This window comes from Coturnix japonica, chromosome 6 (genome assembly GCF_001577835.2).
Source record: "Coturnix japonica isolate 7356 chromosome 6, Coturnix japonica 2.1, whole genome shotgun sequence".
In the NCBI taxonomy this organism is placed as follows: domain Eukaryota; kingdom Metazoa; phylum Chordata; class Aves; order Galliformes; family Phasianidae; genus Coturnix; species Coturnix japonica.
In genome coordinates this window covers 17,010,302-17,033,568 of record NC_029521.1, presented here as the reverse complement: position 1 = coordinate 17,033,568, position 23,267 = coordinate 17,010,302, and the positions used below count along the sequence as shown (strand labels likewise).

Below are 23,267 nucleotides of genomic sequence, written 5' to 3'. Positions count from 1 at the left end.
TATGTTCCTTTAAGGGATCACTGGGAAGTGAAATTGGAGCCATGTGGAAGAATAACACTTTTTCTCAGACAGAATCACAGAATCATTAAAGTTGGAAAAGACCTCTAAGGTCATCTAGCCTAACCATCAACCAATCCCCACAATGCCCACTAACCACGTCCTACATCTGCTCTCTTCTTGAATGCCTCCAGGAACTATGACTCCACCACAGACCTAGGCAGCCTGTTCTAGTACCTGGCAATTCTATCACAGTTTTCCCTGATAGCCAACCTGAAAAACTGGGGAGCTGCTGGTCCTGCAGGATATGTGAGGTTGGGAAGCCTGAATAAAGGAACAGGCAGCAGTTAGCTTTGTCTTTAGGGTGATGGAAAACTTCTCAGGGACCAAAGGAAAGATTTGTTTGATCTCAGACATTCACTGAGTTGGGTAAAAACAGAACTGGAATCAAAGACCTGACTGCAAGGGGACAGTACTTGTGGGACAGCTGCATACAAACCTTACTTGTAACTCTCCACGTGATGAGTTTTCTGTAACACAGAAATGTACTAATTTTAATTTTCATTTAAATAACTTTTGATTTTTCTAAGTTGGAAGTTCTCCAGTCTTTCGGGTTGGCCTTGTTTTTGTAGAAGATGTAGCCCATCATGAGATCTCCTCCCTTATATTCAGTTCTGCTGCCCTTACTCCCACTGAAGAACACTGAACAGTATCCTTGCTGGCATTGGAATCATCATTTCTCATCAGCTGAATTTTAAGTACCTTCATTCAGAGATATGGCCTGTTACCATTGCAAGAGAAATGGAACCCTAGAGTCAGAACTTTCTTTAAGTGCATTATTTATAATTTGACTCCTTTTCATTAGAGATACATTAGAAAGTGGAACCACTGGATTTCAACATATGGTTTGCACATCTCTGGAGGAAGATGCAAAATGTAACTGCAAAAAAAGAAGTCTGTCTGTAGTGTGCTAACTAGTTAGAGGACTAGGAAATTTGAGGATTTGTGAATCAAACCAAAGAATACGAACAGATTTACTCCAGTATCCATTATTTAGAAAATGGCAATAGGCATAAAAATTAGAGGGAAGGAGTGGAAGTAATGAGCACACATAACAGAAATATATGCTATTATCCAAACATAATATAATTTGCAACATAACTGTCATTATGAATACAAACCATGAAAATATGTTGTTGTTGCCATGAAATAGTTCAGATACACAGACCATTTACCAGAATAATTTTCTATAAACAGTTCTTCATGTGGGCTGCTAAATTTTGTTTATTTGCTGTAGAAGGAGACATTTAACAAATATTTGAAATTCGAAATCCCCGAACAAAGTCAGCATGTGTTGTCTGGCCACAAATTACTTGGAAACATTTCTATGCATGGCCCAAAGCAGCTGCTGACAAGATGCAAAGCTTTTATTTAATAGCCTAATAAGATGTTTTGATCTAAAAATAATACAGCTCCGTCTCTAAAGACTTTATTTTTGCACTGCTGTGTACTTGTACTTCAATTTCCCTTTTACCTGAAGAGTATGCATTTGGAAACCCACTTTGCAGCACAAGCAGTTTTATCAACAATGCTAATTGTAGTCTCTCAAGAGTCTATTGTCCTATATTAAAAAGCTATTTTTGGTAAATGAGTCTGATCATTAGCAGAACACAAACTTCTCTTTTTTTCCAAAAGTAATCCAAATTAAAATGGCATGGTGTGCTGTTTGCCTATAAATTAAACAATATAAAAGGAGGCTTAACATTTCTGAAGCCTGGTACTTGACATTAAGCCTCTGCACTGCTGCCTAGGTGGTGAAATGAAGGCCTCCAGATCTTGGTGAGCTCCCTGAGATCTCAATAGGCTGAGCTGTGGTGATTTATCCCACACTGACAACAAAGTTCTGCTTCTAAATTCAAGTACCTGTTTGAAGACGTTAGCCTGGCAAATGAGAGCTAAGGTTACTGGAAATTGTAGGTGCAGCAATACACCATGAATGTTTTGATCTTTATCCACACAGGGTTTATGCCTCTGCATCTCAAAAGAACCTTGGAGTTGCCAGCTTACTACTGATATAAGTAATGGGAAGATGTACTCACCAAGAGGTGAGAAGAAGGGCTTCCTTCTGCTGATCCCACTTATTTCACTGCTTCCACATGTTTTGTAGCATCTGTAAAATGAGGAGAGAGGAGAGGGTCCTTGCTAATCTGATAATCTGAAAATTCTGCTGTCATTAAAGACTGGAAGAAGAGATGGTCTATCATGAGCTGTACCTATTTCTACTTTAGCATAAAGTTATACATCTTAATTCTGGAATGTAAAAAGGCATTTTAAAAGAACTGTGATCATGAAGTACAGTACAACTCTTATTTTTCACACAGCACTGCTAGATACCTATCAGCATATGACATCAAGCAGAGACAGCTTATTCTTCCAATGTTTTGACCTGGGATGACTGAGTTGCTTATAATCTGGAAATGTATCACAAACTCCTTATCTCATATTTGTGGTGTTGTTTGCTCTGTTTGTTTGTTTTAATTGTCTTAGCCTTGCAAGTAAGCTTTGCTTGCTGCTGTTCACAAATAGAGCTTCACTGATGTCAGTCAGACAGAATGTGTTTATGCTGGAGGAGATACAGTGTCTTTTTAACCTCAGATGTTTTTATACCTCCACTGCAGTCCCAAAGTTGCCGTTTCTCTCTTTTATTCTGTCTGTGGGTTTCCATTTTGCTTTCAGACCTATGTACGTTAAGAGTTGCTNGAAACTGAGTTACTTCATTACTTCAGCTGTTTCAGTACCTCCACTGCAGTCCCAAAGTTGCCGTTTCTCTCTTTTATTCTGTCTGTGGGTTTCCATCTTGCTTTCAGACCTATGTACGTTGAGAGTTGCTTTGTAAGAGGGTGACATCAGTGAAGTTTATTTTACACTGAAAGATAATGAGAGTATTTAAAAAGTACTTTTCAAGGAGTGGCTACAATTAAAACTCAAGGTGCTCACTTTCTAGGAACAGTAGGTAAATGTGGCTAACATTTCCACAGCAGATACTATAGTGAAACCCAAACAATATACAGACACTGCAAAAGATGATTTGTGCTTTAGACTTAGATTTTCCTGCATACGCCAACAGTATCTATTCATATACTGTGCTTTTCTTTCCTTCTGAGCTTTGGCAAAAATTTACATTTGAGGTAAACATTTGTAATTTTTATGCACCCGACCCAAATAAATGTAGCAAAATCTTCCTGGGAGTTTTTACAAATTCAGATCTGTCTTCAGGCAAATACTGCTACGGCCAAAGCAAAAAATGTCCAAGTAAATCAGTTCTAGATTGAGATTCACCCATACTGGGGTTCAGTAGGGCACTTGAAAAATCATTGTCAGAAGAAGCAAAGAAGATAATTTGGATCATATCCTTCCAACTATTTTCCTGTCTCTAGAGAGACAGGAATTTGTCTCTATAGAGACAGGAAGAGAAAGAAAGAGGAGGAGGAGGAGTGAAGAAGTGTGCTAGAAGGGGTTGTTCCTTAAGTGCTTTGTCTGGGAAATTATGCTTCAATTGTTTGTATTCAAGGAAGGAAAAGAGGGGACATAAATATCAGCACATTTAAATAAAGCTATTCCCTGAAGATACTTTGTTTTAATACAGTGGTATTATCAGTTCAGTGGACTGATTTTTCATTTCATTCATCACTTGCTTGTACTATAGAGGTTTCTGAAATGCTTCATTTAATTGTACTGAAGAGATCAGTCATGATTTTCTAGTTAGAGTTGTAGGAGGCTTTCATTTTGAAACACCATTATAACTTTCAAAATAATTCCTTTTAAGCTGATGTTTAGTGTCAACCCAAGTGTGACTCATGCAGTGAAGCTGAAGAAAATCACCTTAGCCATTTTTACATTATTAGTGTCTAACAAGGATTTTCTTTTTAAAAAAGACAGCTTTCATAGCTCTGAAACCAAGACCCCACACATTTTTGCTGAAGATACCTGCTAGCTTACCTCAGGCAAAACAAAGAAACCCTTGTTCCTGAGAATGATGTAGTGGCCTGGCGTCCCACCTACACCAATAATCCTGAGGAAATCTTCAGGCTGCCTCAGCTGCATCCCACATAGGCACCATGCCATGTGCTGACCACAGGCTCTTCACTACCTTCTCTGGAGGCCCTCCTACACCTTGCCAGGCTTTTCACATTTCTGTAGCATGTACATCTTGGGACCCACCTAGCTACCATACACAAAAGAGTTGTCTGGTATGTGTGCCTGTGTATGCATGTTCCTGCATATCTGTGGGAGAAGATGTAAAGTGACACATGGGCCAGATTTTTCACAGACACTGTGGGCATCAGCATGATTCATTGCTCACAAAAGGTGTTCTTGTATTGGTCTTTGTGTGTTAGAAGATAGGACTGAGATCAAAAACTCACATTTTCATTACACCCTATGTGAATGCTTGCACAGAGCAGGAGAGCCCTAGGCCTGAGGCACGTCTAGTGGTTGTCTGCTGGCACATCTCCTGTATCCCACAGCCAGCAGGTTGGCCAGGAGTCACAAGCACTCATCTTTGCCATGGGACAATGCCAGACAGGATATGGGAGGGAAAGAGATGTGTGTTCCTTTAATATGTTGTGAGTTTGAGAAATAGAACTTTTTTCTGAAGGCAGTAAAGAAGGGGGAAGTAATGGCTGATGTAGAATAAACTCTGGCAAGAATCTGAAATCTTCATTGGCTTTGAAGATGGCCTTGGGCATGAGGGTTAGGAGGAGCCAAACGATAATAACCTTAAAGAGGACAGTATGGATTTGGTACCTTTTTCAGTTACTAATCTGCAAAACTTACTCTTTCAATTCCTCTTTGTTCTTTTGCTCAGGAACTGCCTCTGTATAACTAAGTAGGCATTGCATCTCAGTTGATGCTTCAAGTTACTCTCCCTCTCTCTTTGCAAGGGCAAAGCAGCAAATAAAACTTTTCCTATCAGCAACTATTCCTAATCTCTACTGTACTGTTTCTGCCTGTCAACTGGACAACTTCTGTTGGCATGCTGACATCCAGCTCATGTTTTTCAATGCTTCAGTAGCTTGAACTTTACATTCAGTCATATAAGTGGCTGAGAACAATGAGTAAATAGACCATCTAAAGCTTAAGATCCTCTAATCGTGTAACCATTAAGTAAAAGATAGTGGTTAATGCCCATCTTCTGACAGACTGTGTAATCAGTGCTAATGCATTCCTGCCTAATTTCTTTATTACAGCAAAGAAAGAATGGAGCCACATCATTTCTCTGCCAGTCCCTTACCAGCATCCAGTGGTCCAGTCTTTCATTCCATCCTTCCACTTGCTACTTCTGGATCAGTAGTCTGGAAAGAGAAGAACAAACATAAGTAAAGCCTAGCACATCCCTACCTTTCCTGCCTCTTGAGTTCCATGTAACCATGTAGTAAAACTTCATGTCAAGCCTTGTCCCTCCTCAGTGTCTTTTGAATCACATGCATTCATGTTCATTGTCTTTGCTCTGCTCCTCAAACTCACTGCCAGAGCTGCTACCTTCAGTCATGGCACATCAGTTACAAATCAGAAGTGAGTGTGTTTTTTCCTTTGAATTCTTTTCCAGGACAAAGTTTTCCCTTCTTCTGGTCTCCTTGGGTCGTATCTGAGGGCTAAAATATATTATATATCCTCACAAAAAGGGTCCAAGCATCATGTGATACCTAATCATAGACATGAGGAAGAACAAATAGTCACATAGACCCAGAGGTCTAAGTACTTAGGCATAACAGTTGGCAATGGGAAGTTGCACTGCATTTATTTCCAATCTTCTAAAATACTTCTGAGCAATAACTAAATTTATGGTAAAAAGAAATATGAATTTTAAACAAAATAGCATCTTCTGAAACAAATTGAATACAGTAGAAAACAGCCACTTTGTATTCTTTTTTTTTTTCTTTTCTTTTTCCTCCTTGAGTTAGGAATGACTTATCAAACAGCATAAATCATACCATCTATCTATACATACACATGTAAAGCTATAAGAGCATAACCAGGGCCTGGCTATCTGGGCCCATAAAGCACTTTGCATGTAAACCACAATGAAGCGCATGAGGAGTTTCAGTTTCAGGAATTTCAGCAAGGCATTGCTTAAAAAAACTGAGAAACATTTCTATGAGGAATATTCCTAAATATCTGCAGTGTATGTTGTAATTTGTACTTAATTATTTATTCTGGTTATACACTTTTTCAATTTTGGAAGGGAAGAGCAATTTAAGAAAAGCCCTTTATTGCTTTTCCCACTTCTACATTTGCTTGCTTGTTCTCACTGGAGAAAAACAGAACTATGTTACGAAAAGGGAACTTGCAGATCTCTGAGGGGTTGAAAGGTCAGAAGTGTACAGAGCGCCCTATGACACCTTTATGAAGTTTCTTTTAGGGAGGTGGGAAATTATTATTTTTTTTGCACTCAACCTTGTAAGTGCTCAAACAGTATAAAGAAAAATGGGATTCTAGCCATGTGTGGCTTGCCCAGTTTTAGAGGTTTTGAAAGGGGTAGAGGTTATTTATCAAGTAGTGGGGTGCGAAGCACCTTTGAGCTCTCTATATAATTAATCCTTCTACAGTCAATAAGCAAATCACACATGCATGCAGGAGACCAGAGATGAAGAAACCCAGAAAGAGAGGTGAGATGCTTTGAGAACAATTACAAAAGAGAAGTCTTCCATTAAAGTGTAGCACTTAATTATATAATTCTTTGCCAGTACTCTTCAGTTTTCAAATGTATTTATATTCTAGGAAGCTGGTGCAGGATGCAGTGAACTGAAATCCATTTCCCTTCTTATCTCCTATATTTACATCACTGAGGAAGGTACAAGAAATGAAAGTACACACATACTGTGTTAAACAAGAATATTTGCTGAAAATCTTTTATCCCTTAAGAGTATTTACTCTATAAAAGTATTTACTCCATAAAGTAATTATTTGGGTAATTACATAATATTGGTCAGAACATATGTGTTTATACATTGTCTATCAACGTATTGAAATATAAACATCATGTTTGGATCTTTTCTTCCATCCAGCATATCATTAGCAGGGGAAAACCAAAGGTGGTTTTAGGGTTTGTCAGGTAGCTAAGAATAGGCAGTGACTGGTGACAAATACTGTGATGACCGTGCAGAGGGAAATGAAAGTCAAAGGGTATGGTCAGCTGTAAGAAATTTGCTGAGGCCTAAGAGAAAAGAGGAATATTGTTTTAGAAATTGTGACTAAGATAAGAAACAAAAAGACACTGCAGATCTCTTTCTGGAAATACAGCTGTTACACATTTGTTAGAATGAAGGCAGACACATCCCCCAATCTGTGGAACAGATGTCCTAATGAGTAGGAAAAAAATAAGAAAATATACAGGGCTAAGAGAAAAATGGAAATAAGGCAGAGAAAGAAAGAGAAATAAAAATAGAATGAGGGGGATAAAAGAATGAAGATGAACTAAAGTAAATTAAAAAGAAAGTCCATGAAAATACAGGAAAACTGGAAAAATATGAGAGAATGTAATCTACTATGCAAACTATATCCCTTTAGAATGAACAGATGTTTAGTTTTGATTGACTTAATCTTCCCCCACTACCAGGAAAGCGTACATTTCTTGAGTTCCATCAAAAATAAGCAATTATTTCTGAGAATAAGAAAAATCACATCAGAACATGTACTGTGCACAACAGCAGTACAGTGCTGCATTTAGTATGTGCCCACTCCAACAGTGGGAACGAATGTCTTCCTTTCATAAAGAGGGTTTATTTATAGGAAGTGTATTTAATTGAGAACAAGAGATGGAATAATGGAAAATGGGTTTTTTGCTCAAAGCGTATTAAGTATTTCATTCTCATTCTTTCAAGCATCAAAATGTAAATATGACTATTTCAATAATAACAATAACATTGGAATAAGTAACTGTCCAACATTACAGACACAAAAACATACATCTAATATCTTTCTTAAGATCATATTATAGCATTCAAAACTGACTAAGAAGGAGAAATCAGAGCCTTATCCATTTCTGGCAAATGCAATTAGGAAGCAGAATGTTGCGGTTGTTCTGAGACTTTCTATAACTATGTACTAATTCCCTACATGGAAAAGATACAGTGACTAACTAGATGGATCACAGTAGTTAAACATCATCTTTTTCCCTCAGTAAGGACTTGGTGTTGTTTTATTTTATTTTATTTTTTTTAGTTGTTGTCTCATTCTGAAATTTCGCGAGACTTATGTTTAGGTTTTAAATACCTGCTCTGTAAGCTGTCATACATGCAATGAAATCATTATCTTTGTTCACTTCTGCAAAGGAGAAAAGTATTCATTTGACCGCCTCTGAAATACACCCTCTTCCTGAACAATACTCTGGTGGTTATTGTGAATAGATTATGCAGAAAATCAGGTACCAGTAACATCGAATGAAAATTAGCAAGGTTACTTCTCACATTGTAACACCAGTCAGGCATTTTAATGATCATGTCTCACCTCTTATGTATTTTTGTGTGTTTGCCCCTTTGCTTCCATCTCAGTTACTTAAATATGCAATGAAAATAATATTTTTCCTCATCAGTTTGTATAACTTATTTAAATGCAGTTCTCTGGGACAAAGCTTCTTGTATTTAGAGTGTACACAATAAAAGGACAATTCTTGTTGTGGAATATGATGGAACTGTAACAGAAATAATAAATTGTATTATTGTTTCAGCATCTTATAATTAAGTTGCCATCTAGTGTATCAAAATATAAGCAAAAATAATAATTCCAGATTGATCATTATTCTGGAGGTGCTTCTGAATGCTAGATAGCTTTCAGGAATGACATTCTGCTTCTAATCTTGTTATCTCTTAATGGTGCATTGAATCAAAGGGAAGAATTATGGAAGATCATGAACGAATCACAGACACTACAGAAAGAGCAGTAGATTTGGATCATTCTTCAGAATAAGTTATTATTGCAGGTGAATCATTAGACAGGGCTGCATAGCTGTGGGTTGGCAAAGAAGCAAATACAAGGAGCTATGGATTGAAGCTGGAAAGCTGCTAGACCGGGAAAAAAAGTACAAAAGCAAGCAAGCATTTTTGTACCTTTAAAACATAACAGAAGAGTTTTATGACTCTTAAAAAAATATGAAGAACAGAGAGAACTTTGCATTAAGCTCAACTCTAATTCCAATAGTAAGTGATAATGGAACAGTATATGGAGATTCTCAATAGAAACAGCTATAATATACAACTATATAATTTCCACTACAGCTTTTCCAGTTGTATTCCACAGTAATTTAATCTGCTTCATTAAAGCAAGTTCAGACAGTGACAGGTGCTAAGCTGATTCTGAAGCAGTCTGATGGATCGGGTCAGTGACAGTGACTAACCCAGCCAGATAAATTCTTAGAAACAATTGTGCACTAATTGAAATGGAATTCCGTCTCCCTATAAAGCATATAGACACTAGAGACAAAAGAATTACACATGTGTGCTTCAGAAAAAGTGCAAGTGATCTCCTTGTTGTGGTCCATTCAATCTTTTATTGTGTTTCACTGGAGGTTTTAAGACAGTTTTAATACTCTCAGCTGTTAGATTTTCTGCTACTCTTTCACTGTCCTCTCACAGCCAAATAACAGATTTAAACTGGACCTTCCTATTTCTATTTTCTTTCTCTTGATATCGATATAGTTATTAAGATACAGTTTGCCTTCTAAGCATTTCAGAAGGTTGGGAGAATAGACCAATTTCAAAATTTCCCTGTAGTTACAAATAGCTCAGCATTTTAGAGCCTAAATGTAACAGATGTATTTAGCATTCTCAGATGGGAACAAAGGAAAGGAAATGGATTTTCTATTGCTGAAAAAAAGAAACCGACAGGTCGAAGCCACAAGAAGTAAATGTTATGCTTGGTTAACCTGTAATGCTAGAATGCCTGGCACTGCTCTCTGTTCTTTGAGAAAGATTTGGTATCTTCTATGTCTGTATAATTGCTAATCACTTCAGTCACAAATGGAGATTAATTCACACACAGATTATAAAAAAAATCTCTCTGGAAAGTTTTTCTTGTAATGAGAAGATGCTTATACGAACTCACTTCAAAGCAGTGCAGGTAAAGCAAACTTTTTTTCACCGTTTCCTAAGTTAGAGAATTATATATATGTATTTAAAAGAAAATAAATTGCATCAAACATTCCATCTATTTATATAATAAAGCAACATTGAATGGCATGCAGTGGCTATTCACTTTTTGGTCTGATAATCTTTGTGCCAGCAGTAACATAAGTCAGCCATCACAGCAAGCAAATAGCTCTGAAGAGAATGAATGGGAAGAAGGAATACAAAGATAAAACAATGTGCCAGAAAAGGAAACCAGGATTTGTGGTTTTCTGTTCCTCCTGTGATACGCTCTCTGCCCTCTGTTTGTATTACAGCCTAACAGTTGCTGTAGCATTTGGGATACTGAGCACACTAATAAGAAACAGCTGTGTGATCTGCAGCTCAAATGACAACAGAGTCTGCGTAAGCCATGTGGGATGAAAACTGTTCTAATGCATTGTTGTAATGCATTGACACTAAAAAAGTCAGAAAGAAAAAACAACAACAACAAAAATCCCCCAAACCCCCAGAAGCTGAGTGCTCTCAGGAAGAAAAGGACTTACTCATTTACCTTTTCCGCTTTTGGTATTCAGCAGGTAAATGTGGAAAATGGTGGTTGTTTACAACAGCTGATGACAGCTCTCCAAGGAGGAGAGAGCTCTGTGTCTACACTTGAGCAGAACCACAAAGAGGGGATGGCGAGTGATGGCCATTCCTCCTGGGCTGGGCACCCACACCACAGGAGGCAGTTTCTGATCCTCCTACAGGGAAGAGACTGCAGAAATCAAAAGAAATTAGTCCAGAGCTAGGAATGTACTCATTCATTTAAAAAGAAATTTACTTTTCCCCTCGCTATTTCCCTTCATTGGATCTATGTGGTCTGCTTTTTAAGCTATTTGAGCATGGGACTGTCTTCCAGATGTCAGTGATGTAGTACAAGAAAAGTTCCTGTAGCCTTTCTGTCACTGTATCCACTAGATACTAGCAAAAGGTAGTCCAAGACGCCTCTTTCTTGTGTGGAAGGCTGAGATATATGAAGTGGGATTTTTAAGGAATTTGACTTCATTCTTTCCCAGCAGTAATGCCTCAAGGTGTTGGATATTTAAGGAATGATACTGTAAGTTCAGCCAATTCACCTGTAGTGATCTTTGGAAAGTAGTAATTAAAGATTAAGCATTAAATGTGTATTTTTGCAATGCATTAGACAATACTTTTGAAGCTCAGGAATGTGTTAAGTCTCGGGCACCCTCTCGTGTATTAGATAGCAGAAGTGATTTACATTATTTTGAAGTCGCAAGTAAGTTTTCAAGGGTAATGGATTTCATATAGAGATGAAAAACTAAAGTTCCTTCACTTATGCCTGCTGAGGCTTTTTTTCCTATCATACTACATTTAGCAAAATGGGTAAGACAGAAAGGATGCTGGTATTTTTATGTTAATTAATGTATTTTAATTTCAAATAGCATTTTTGAAGCTCGCATCACTTCAAAAAATAAAAAAAGAAAGAAAGAAAAAAAAAGAAAAATGGTGCCGGGGCAAACCTAATGCATTTTAATTCTTTTCAGCAAACTTCTGCTTTCATGAATTCTTTTTGTTATATTCTGATGCATCAGAAGGCATCAGTAGGCATTTAGTGTACGCAGCCTACCAATCTGATTTTTACAGAAATCTAACTATTTTGGCTACATAATAAAATTCACCTTGTAATCATGTTATTTTTAATGGCTGATCATGTATTAACTAGAAAAATACATACCTCAGGAAGGTGGTCAACTGTTAAAGATTTTTTTTTATCACTGTAAGTGACACATAAGCTTTCTGCTCAAAGGATGCAGTTAACTCTTGTGCAGCTCATACATGTCATGCTCAGACAAATGTGAAGCATGTGCCAGTGCTGTCCCAGAAGAGCTCCTGCTGGTGCTGCAGATACATTACTTATTAGGGTCTAGTCCTTAGATAGGTGAACTCCAGAACTTCACCAATTAACTCTGTTCTCCTCCATCTTGGACCACCTTAGACAAGTTTCCTTCCTTAGCAGTGCAAGGAGTTTTGGCAGTGATTGCAAGAAGTAGAACTCTCCGTAGCACCTACCACATGCTCAAGACCACTGGCACTGGGGTGACGGCTGTGTTCTAACTGATGGAGACATGAACAAGAAACAATCTTTTTTAACACCATGATCAATGTTCATAAAGCCTACTGCTTTAATTCCAGCCACTTTTGATACTCCTATCTCACAGCACCACTGGGTGCAGCTTCACTGGCACAATTCTGGGCGGCTGGAATTTGCTTGTGCATGCTGTCAGGAATAGGACACAGTAAGTTAGCTCTCTTCTTTGTATAAAACTTGCCATGTCAGTAACAAACGACAGTGATGTCAAGAATGAATGTTATTGCTTATCAAAACAGATCATGAAACTATGCATCCTCTTGCTTCAGAAACTGTAACATACTTGGGTCCTTCTGTAAAGCAGCAGCACTGGCCATAATTTACTGCATTGCAGTAAAATCAACAATGCAGCATTCTGCAGAGCTATGGATATACTCATATTTTGATTTGCTAGGTGAGTAGAGAGAAAAAAGTGCTCTGAAAAATGTCTGTGCTCTCATTGTTATGTTTCTTGTTTGTACCCTTCCAAAAGAGAAGTGAATTGTGTAGATTTTCTTCATATTTTTTCCCCCTTTTCAATGGGGGAAGAGGAAAAAGAACAATGAGAGATGTCTATGGGAATTCATTGGTAAGTTCTAGCAGAACAGAAAACAAATTTCAAAGTATAAATGTTAAAGGGAGGGAAGGAGGAAAGGAAAAAAAAATCAAGCATCCAATTCCATATAAGAGAAAGATCCCATCATTAGAAAGAACGTAAATATATCTTCTGTAGTTGAGAGTAAATAGGCTTAGGATACTGCTGTCCAGCTACATAAGGCAATAACAAGAAATGTTTTACTAGAAAAAAATATGTGGCTTATGCTCTCACAGCCTAGGAAATGTAGTTGTCAGCAGACTTCACGTTTTTCTATGGAAACTTGACACACTGTAAACATGTTTCTTATCTCTTTGCAATTATTTACCATTCTAAACCTACCTTCTAGTGAAATGATGTTTTTTTCTCCAGGTCTTCTTGAATCAGCACTGTGGCGGATTGTTATTCTGTTCAGTAGAAGATAGAATGATAAATAAACAGCATTTCTAATTAAATGATGATAAAAAGAATTATTGTAGTATTGAAATTATCTGTTCTTGGCATAAGTTTACAGTTTGTAATTCTTGCCTGAAACATGAAGGGAAGATCAGTTTAGAGGTAGAGATCTTCATAACTTTCCAACACAAAGGTGAATGAAGGTTAAGATGAAAGCACATTTCTTTTAACTTCAGCATTCACTTAAAAAAAAATTCTTTGTGTACTGAACAGTGTCCTGTACATCATTTATTTCATAAATTAGTCAAATAAACTTGGGTTTCAGAATTTCCTTAATAACAACGATAAAAGAATTATCTATGTGAAGACTTTACAGATGCATTAAAATCCCTTATGGCTAGAGATTTCCCTCTACAAAGAAGAGCATTTATGCAGAGCACCAGCACTATAAATCTTACAGTGAAAGACACATATGAACTCACAAATCTGAAATATGTGAATTGAAAAAGGTAAAATAGAATAGAAGCCTGAGCAAAAGGTGTTTAATTTAATGGCAGACTATGTGAAATAACTTTTAGCACTTAATCGCTGTACTGCATAATAACTCTGTGTGTTGTCATTTTAGGTACCTGGGAATAACAAGACCGCTCACATATCCTGTGAGGCAGAATGGGAAGTGTATGGCCAAAATGATCCTGTGCGTGTGGCTCTTATCTGCCTCTATCACCATACCCCCACTCTTTGGTTGGGCACAAAACGTGAATGATGAAAAGGTCTGTTTGATCAGCCAAGACTTCGGCTACACAATTTACTCCACAGCAGTTGCATTTTATATCCCAATGTCAGTGATGCTTTTCATGTACTATCAGATTTACAAGGCTGCCAAGAGGAGCGCTGCTAAACACAAGTTCGCTGGTTTTCCCCGTCCAGAAGAAATGGAAGGGATTTCTATGAATGGAGTGGTAAAACTGCACAAGGAATCTGAAGAATGTACTAATTTTTCACGACTCCTGAAGAATGACAAGAAAAACATTTCAATTTTTAAGAGAGAGCAGAAAGCTGCCACTACTCTTGGGATTATTGTTGGGGCTTTCACTGTGTGCTGGCTGCCGTTTTTCCTCCTCTCAACTGCCAGGCCCTTCATCTGTGGTACAGCATGCAGCTGTATCCCACTGTGGGTCGAGAGAACCTTTCTATGGTTGGGTTATGCAAACTCCCTCATTAACCCTTTTATATATGCCTTCTTCAATCGGGACCTGAGGACAACTTACCGCAACCTCCTGCAATGCAGATATAGGAATATCAATCGGAAACTATCGGCTGCAGGGATGCATGAGGCTCTGAAGCTTGCAGAAAAGCCAGAATTTGTTCTGTAAGGTCACTTGTCTTTTGCTATGATCATTGATTGTTTTATCACATTAGCTTTTCCCCTCAGATTTAAAAGAAGAGCAATGGGAAGAAGCAGGCTTCTTGAGTTCTGTGAATCTAGTCACCAAGAAACTGGAGGGTGACATGGCTCTTTCCTGCACAGCCCAGCAGTCCTAGTGAACCTGGAGTAATGAGACAGTGGCATAAAGAATTTGGGGGCAGGGGAAAAGAGCTGAAGTGCTCAATAGCAGAAAAGGGAGGATAAATGTTAGGGCAAGTTTTTTGGGCTGCTAGTAAGGAAAGAGCAAGTTTGCTCAAACCAACCCTTTCGTTTGGTTCTTGGCCTTGAAGTTTTTTGCTGTAATAAAGACCATGGTGAAAAGTTCCATATAATTAAATGCTTTCCACTTTGTTAATATTAAAATAAAACATTTAAGATGAAGCTGAATCAGAGAAGTTGTATTGCTGAGAAATAACGTTTATTTAATATATATATATCTTCTCTAAGCTTTAATCTACTGGATTGCCTGGGGAATAAAGCCCTTTTGCTAGTCCTTGTTCCAGTACAATAGTTAAATTACTGTCTGGGAGCACTTCTTTCTTGTGATTACTTTCCTTCCTGATGTCACTAAGAAAATGACATTAGGACCTCTAGATTTTACTTCTACAAACTGTTTTTCACCATCACACCTTCTTGAAGTGGTTTGAAACCTTGCATTAGAACCAAGAACATTCACATTCTAATTCTCATTTTGTTCTACCACTGCAGCCCATCCAAGTATGTGATTCTACATTCTACTTATCCTGAAATTGGTAGCAAAACCCTTCCCGTGGTGGAACAGGATCAGATATAATACCAGAGTCCTTCAGAAGCAAAACACCTTTTGGGCTAACTAACTTCTGTCCCCACTTTCTCAAGTATGAAGCCAAAACATTTCAGTCTGAATTAACATTCCTGAATTAATTTTAGCAGCGATGACTTCACGCTAGAGTCCGATTTCAAAGCCCACAGAGATCACTGCAAACACCTGGGCATGTGAGTAGCATTTACTAGATAAATTAGACCTGGATTGACATGCTGAGCTTTGCACACTGGGACAAGCTTAAGCCATCTTAGATAGCAGTGTGGCTTTAAATTTATACACTATGATACATACAGTCAGACGTGTTTTGCCTTCATTTTTAGAGAAGTTTAATGGTTTTGTAACAGTATATGATATGTTGTATCTCAACTTCAGAAAGGTTTTCCAGAAAAAAATTTCAAATTAAGTGGAAACATTCAAATTCCTTTTAAACATTCCAGAAGTGCTGTGCAGACAAGAGAAGATTATGGCAAGAATATCCAGAAGCTCTGTTGTATAGAGCAGAGCTCATGTTTATTCAACTGTATTTTTCATATTCAGCAGAAAACTATGACGTTTCTGACTCTGTTATCTCTCAGAGAAGCTCTTTAATTTTTTTAGTCCCTAGCATGAGTTTTCAGATATTCCATATTTTTTTTTTTTCCCTGTGTGAGAATGTGGAGGTAAAAGTATCTGTGCAGATTTCGAGCAGGATTTTAAAATTCTAAAGCTGATATAAGAATTCTGAGCAGAAGTTTCATCTGTTCAGATATAAAAACCATGAAAACTGATCCAAAATCTTTTTTTTAAGAGATAGTGTACATTGTCTAAATCTATAAACTGCAGTCACAGATGAACGTGGGCAGCTGTGACAGCTAATGCTGTGACCCCACACCTGAGAGTCTGGAAAGTTTCCATCGGTCTCATCCTTAAGTTGCAGTCTGAGATGCAAGAAATTCCGCATTAACTAAAGAGCGTGGAAGACTTGAACTATTGCACACTCTCAGGTTTTCTGTGCAGATAGCTGTGTGTGTAATGAGCAAATGTTGGACAGGAAAGGTTAAGGCAGGTCCATAGGACCACAGTCTGCCAAATAAGAAAGCTTTTGTAAAGAGTAGGTTTGCCTATTAGCTATAGTGCAGAACTGGCCTTGCCCCAACTGGAGATTTTGTCTGAGGAAACTCAGTGCAGCATTCGTTATTAGGTACAGTACCCACATACATTATTCTGTTTGGATAGCATAGTCATACTGCTGTATGTCCTAGGCCACCTTCCTACCTGCCTTTATTCCAAAACTGGTTTCTGTCCACTACCATGTGATTTCTGGATGGTGTTGTCAAGAAAGTGGGATCAAGTTTTGCTTCTGTTTACTAGACTGACAAATTTTTGTAATGGTTGTGCTGAGTTCATACTTGCATTGAACTTGTGTTTGCTTTCTGTGGTCTGATGAGGCTGCTTAGCTTTTTTGTTTCCTCTATAGCTCTCAAGTGGGAATTTACACCTCCTTGTTCAGGCAGGATGAAGCCTTTTTTCCACTTGGGATCTCTCTGGTTGATATTTATGGGGAAATGTGGCCAGCTATACTGCCTGAGGGAATGACTGCTAGGCTGTGTGCTGCCTATAAGGTGATGTTGGGAACTTCTCATGCAGCTTCCGAGCAATTACCAAAACCTGTGCTTGAATCTGGAGAAACCAGGAGGCAGCCAGCACTGCTCCAGTCCAGCTGACAGGAGAAGGCATCAGCTGTGCCTCTCTAAAAAGCACAAGCAGCCACTCAGGGTCAGTCACAGTCCTCAACTCAGCCTGAAATCTCCAATTACTGCCAGAAGTATCTAGATGTCAGCACAGGGGGATGCCAGCCTGATCTACTTTGCTTGATATGCCTCCAGTGTACAGCATTATGGTGGTATGAAAAGATCCTCAAGAGCAGCCACTGAGTGATTTAGTTCCCTAAAAGGAGTTTTAGACACAACCGTGCCAGAGGTGCATCCCAAGCTTAGCTCTCAGTACTGCAGACACATATTACTGAACATAAACATGTTAGCATGAAAACAGTCAGCTATGGCCCAACCCAACCCCCACAGAAAAACAACCAAACAAAAACCCAAAATATAACAAAGGAGGATAAAAATATAACCATTACACAGCTCACAGTGTTAGCAATACCATGTCTAGAGTTCCCTGCATCCTCCTAGTTCCATCCTGCTCAGATGCACTATGCTATTCTTTCCTCAAAAAGATGCAAAATACCAGCTTCAGTAATGGCTTTGGATGAGCAGACTTGAACTAAAAATTCTTCTGCAATGCCCCTTTCACAAAATTGGACATAACAATTTTGTGAAGATTTTGGCTGGTGTTTCCAGCCATCCCTGACTACCTACATCTCTGTTTCTACTGAGTAAATTAGCCAGTGTAAAATCAGTAACTGTTACTCAGAGGTCCTTAAATATTTACTGATGGCTATTCCTCCCAAGTTATGGCTAACCTGCTGCAAAGCACTGGCCAATTTTGAAGCAGCATAATCTGCAGGATATCTACACAATATCAGCCCATTATAGCACTCTCTATAGTATTTTCCTTCCTCTTTCATATACAACTCAAGGTTTTGTTGCAGTATCTGTATGTCATGAAACCTGCACTCCCTTTGGTCACTTGGGCCTGCTTTTTTGAGGGAGACCTGGATAGAAGACTTATCCTAACATTTCTTCCCATCTCCCAGAATGTTCTTGCATGTAGGTAATGACATTAATCAGATAACTCCACTGTTTAGACAGTCTTACTGTGTAAATATAAAAGCTGTAGAGTAGTAAAAATTTACAGCATCTCTTTATGCCCATTGCTTCACACTTCAGTTTCATGAGAAGTCAAACATCGTTTTTAGCTCTCTGTTCAGACATTTTACTAGCTAGTACCATCTGCAGAAAGTTATGTCAAATAGTGAAATAAATCTACTACTGTGAGACACAGAGAAGAGAATCTATTATCAGATTGTTCGTGCAAATACTGCTGACAGAGCCCATTCACTCCCTGCCCCCATTTATGGCAGGACCACGGGTTTCCTGACAGCCCCTGCACCAAACACTGGGGTCAGTGAAGCATCTTTGGGAGAACATCATTGAGGTAAGTTAGGGGATCACTGAGATGCTGTAGGTATGTAACTGGGGAGTGTTTTGAATCGGTGCCATATGGTTTCCTCTAGCTACCAACTTAGACATCCACATTATTTCTCGCCATCCTTCAGGAGAAAGTGCTCCAAGCAAAGCATTCTCAGAAGATATGCAAAATCACTGTGTCATCAAATCCTCTTCACAACTTGCTAAAGAACCAGTTCTTTTCTGTCTTTTAAAAACATGTTGCTCAGGGAGAGAGAAGGGAGAAAATCAAATACATTAGGAGCAGTCCTGTGCAAAATCTTTTGTGTCCTGAAATATAGGACACTCAGTCCTTATTTCAAAAATTAAGGCAGTAGGAAGGAAGAGGGCTGTTTTTTCTTAAAAACTGTGGAAGGCTCAAGCAAATTAAAAAATAGAAATAGCATAAGAAACACTGCACTAAAGGAGCAATCTTTGCAGTTCACAAAAAATACAAATTTATATCCATCTTTACTGATTTTAGCCCCTTAAGTAGTTATTGCCACTAAAGCGTGGGCTTGGCATGACTTTAAAGCAAGTCAGTACAATTCCCATACATGCATTCTAATCATTCTACTAGACAAACCTCTCAACCCCCACTCTCACTCTCTGGCAACCCTTTTGGCTGCCATGCCAGACCTTTTTTCATGCCACAGTATTTCTAATAGGGTAGAATGGCTTTTACTTACTGAAATATGTTTATGATTCCCAGCTTAATTTTTCTGTTAATGTCACTGGTGAAGATCATTGTTTCTGTTATTTGTGATCTTTCACATAAATCTAGTCAAGTAAGTTGAAAGAAAAAAAAAAAAAAAGGCTTAAAAACGCTTTCAGATGTATCAACAGGGAGAGATGGATGCACTTTCATAAACTGACATACTGGACTGAATAAACATTTGGCTTTTAGACTTGTATATAGTCAGTCAAAAAAGACAATATTTCATTAGTTCAGCCATTGTGTGGTCTTGCTAATTCCAGAAAATTATGTTCAATGTATGCTTATTTTTACTTTCTGAAAGGAAAGAGAAGGCCACTGTACTATCTTCATTCTGCTCTTCTAGAGGACCTATTATTTAAAGCACTGAAAATATATAACAGAACTCAACTGGATACCTTCGCTCAGGTTTCAGGGAACTTTGCACCTTTGGCTGATCTAACCAGGGTTTCTGCAGGTCTCTAATAGAATGCCAGAGATTCATCCAGTGAATCTGGTATTCCAAAGAGGACTATAAGGAAAAGATATACTCAGACTAATTAGGAGAACATCTACTTCACAATGACTGCTATAAAAACAAAACATCTTCATCCAGTAAGTACAAACAACACTGATATTTTGGTAATCCTACCACTTAAACAGCACAATGACAAAACACTGCAACTGCTTTACAGAAACACTTAATGATACGTGTTTCCAAAATAAGTAAGAGCCACTAACTTAACATTTTAAAGATTGATTATTATTATTATTTATTTTTTGCATATTTAATTATTGAAGATTGTCATTAATGAATGCTGGAGCAGCTTCCTGTGTTTTTGTGATCTATTAAAATAATGTTACATGGTTTTGCTATAAGGACTACCCCTATATGTAGAAGGTGCGCATCCAGTCCAGGAATATGATACAAATTACCCAAATTTTTATCCAGATAGGGAATGAGCAATGGAAATAACAAAAGGAAATATGGGAACCAAATAAACATAGCGAACTTGAAATCTTTTGGATATTTGGTTAGCAACATGCAGGGAGCCTGGCTACTCCAGTCCACAAACAGTGACTGTAACTGGCACCAAAATGGTTTGAAATTACAAAGCCTCAGTTTAGCTCCTATAAGGAAATAACTGTCTTTTATCCCTCTATTTTCTTAAAATATATTCATTTGATGAGTGCAATATAGAAAACAGAAAGCTAATCTAATTCAGCTTAAGAAATATCAAGTCTGCAATTTGATTTTGCACTTTAAAAACACCTCTAATTAGCTCAATATAACATCTAAAATTTTCTTGCTTTCCCACACATTTAGCACTGAGATTAGAAATAATTACTCTGTTAGTCCTCGGAAGTTCCTTCCTCCCTATAGTTTGGGTCCTTTGCTATGGCATGCTTTCATATAATAAGATATTTGCAATGAGAGGAAATGCAAATTTGTCTGTAAAACTGCCTGTCCCCCGTGCTTTTGCAGGTGTAAATAGAACAATTAAAATAGGTAGGTAACAACAAGACAAAAAAGTCTTGTTGCACACTTTAGCCAGGCAGAACTGTGTTAAGATGCTGTGAAAATCTTGTATTCTCACAGATAGTTCAGTTAGACAGTTTCAGCCTTGTTACTGTAGAGCAATTGGCTCTTCCCCTTATAAAACATGAGAAAAGAGGTAGAAACTGGCCCTGTGAGCAATAGTGACATTATAGCGAGGGCAAGATGCAATGACATTGCAGCTGAGATGAATATGCTGTGCAAATTTTTGCAGTAACAATTTGTCTATAGAAGATTTGATGAAAGTGGGGATTCATTGCTCTGGCTCCTTTCTATCTCTCTCGCAGCAAGGTCTCCATGAACATGGACACTCACTGGGCTTGTGTTGCAACCAAGGGTTGGAAGCCTGGGCCAGGTCAAAAATGCTGAATTTTCTATCATTGCATCAGCCACTGAGGGCTTCTGAAACCAAATTATGTAGAAAGGACTGGGAACTTACTCAGATCTCACACCAACCCAAAAAATACATGAGTACAAAGGATTGGAAATCCACCAAAATCCTCTGCCTTTCCCTAGATTCCTCCTTTATGCCGGACCTCTGAGAATTATCTCATTACCCATGTAATCTGATTGCCTCTTAAGAACTGTTTCCATTAATTTCTGTAACATCTGGATTTTTTTGGCAGCTTCAGGACATTTCCCGTGTAATTCATTCACTTTTTATTTATTTATTTTTCTGAAAACAGGAGAAGTTCTGATTTCTCCAGGGAAAAGGAATCCTGACTCATGATCTGCATCAAAGTAGCCAAAAAAAAAAAAAAAAGCCAGACCAGAACTGGAAGAAGAAAAATGAAAAGTTGGCTTCTGAAGAAATGGCTTGCGAAATGTACTTCATCTCCTTTTGATGGGAATGTACTAAAAATACTCAATGAGCTCAACACATTACACTAAATACATTTCTACTGAAATTAGTCACGTCTTGTTTGTTATGGAGAAAAGTGCTGCTATGTGCAAATCAGAATCGTTTTCTGCCTGAGCAAGCCAAATTATTTCAGCAATAAGAGTTTGACACGGGGTAGGAAAGAAAAGCAACTGAAATTCAAAGATAAAGTGCTGTGCAGATTTCCACTGCATCCAACAATGTAGAACACGTTCATTTGTGTTTATCATGCTTGTTGATCCCAACACTGGTATTAATATTCAGGGATCATCAGTGATATGGAATGTATTCTGTTGTAAATGCAAAAAGATGTTTTCAAGCACACTGTAGCTCTGTGGATGCTTTCAAGGCCTGTGATATTTTATGCACCTGGAATAGGTTCCAGAAAGGCAACAATAAAAGACTGGTTTATGTAAAAGTGTTCTACTGTATGACATGAATGCCTGTTTGTGAGCATGGCTTGTTAGTCCAGTTCCCAACCTGCTAAGGAGAAGAGCTGTCTTCAGGTATGCTATGACAAAAGTTATGGGTCAAAAACAGAACACAGACATATCACACCATGGTTAACTTATAAATGAGATTGCTTTGCTTTAAAGTAACTTGTGTGATCTGCCAAATTATAAAAAAATATCATTCTCTTCTTCTAACAGAAATGAGAGTCTTGAGAAGTTCCATAGCGCTTTGCTTGCTGTCTTACTGACCAGCTAGATGAGGCTGAGAATTACAAAGTCTGTTACTTTAAAGCCTCCACCCCAGAAAAGTATCTTTTGAAATATTCATTTTGGAATCCTTACAGAGTCCCAGATACTCATCGTAAGTTACCTTTTCTCATACAAAATGAACACTCAAAGCATCTGCTTCTCTCCAAGTGCAGAGAATGGAGCAGTAAAACAAAAGTGGTTTACAACTCCTCTTGTATGTTTATTTTACAGTTAAAATAAACCTCTTTGCCTTGACAACAATGAAATAGACAATTGTCAAAACAATTTTTTAGGAGAGGGGAAGAGGAGAAACTTTTTTTGAACTTGTTTTCATTTCCATTTAGAGTTTCAAAACTACACAGGGTTATATATATGTGTGTATATAATACAGTGGGATACATCCTTCCTAAAGTCTCTCTTCTTTACAGTTACAAGTGTATGAGCACCTAGCTGTATGATTTGTGATACCATTCTACTTCAGTTTAAACAATAACTCATGCCATATGTCATCCACTGACTCTGCATGTCATTACAGCATTGATTTCCTTTAAGTTCATACACAAGTTCACAGTGCTTACCTAGATAAGAATAAGCTGTGCTTAGCAGCATGGGTCAATTCATTACTTATCAGTGAGAGATAAATATGGCAGACAAATCCATGCTTAGCCTATGTAAAACCTAGGACAGAGGACTCACTATGCTGATACCCAAAGGCAACTCCTGTTGTCACACCAGAGTAGCATAGTTTCAGTGTACTAGATCAGTAAGACTCTTTTTATTACTTCACTCATAAAACTAATCACTGTGAGCTCTGCACTTTTAAAGTCTTTTATAATGTATTTCCCAAAGGGAA

At 37.9% G+C, this 23,267-nt stretch overlaps 1 protein-coding gene across 2 annotated transcripts in view; it reads left to right on the top strand.

Moving 5' to 3' along the window:
- The window catches only part of HTR7 (5-hydroxytryptamine receptor 7), a 32,561-nt gene extending 10,428 nt beyond the window's left edge, over positions 1-22,133 (top strand). Inside the window, exons 2-3 of one of the 2 annotated variants that reach the window (XM_015866886.2) lie at positions 13,866-14,612; positions 21,520-22,133. In XM_015866886.2, the coding sequence (XP_015722372.1) occupies positions 13,866-14,612; positions 21,520-21,556 (784 nt within the window). In that variant the 3' untranslated portion in view covers positions 21,557-22,133. Of the gene's footprint in view, positions 1-13,865; positions 15,062-21,519 lie in introns of those variants that run through there. The other variant, XM_015866887.2, reaches the window with a different exon arrangement.
- Positions 22,134-23,267: the final 1,134 nt, after the last annotated feature.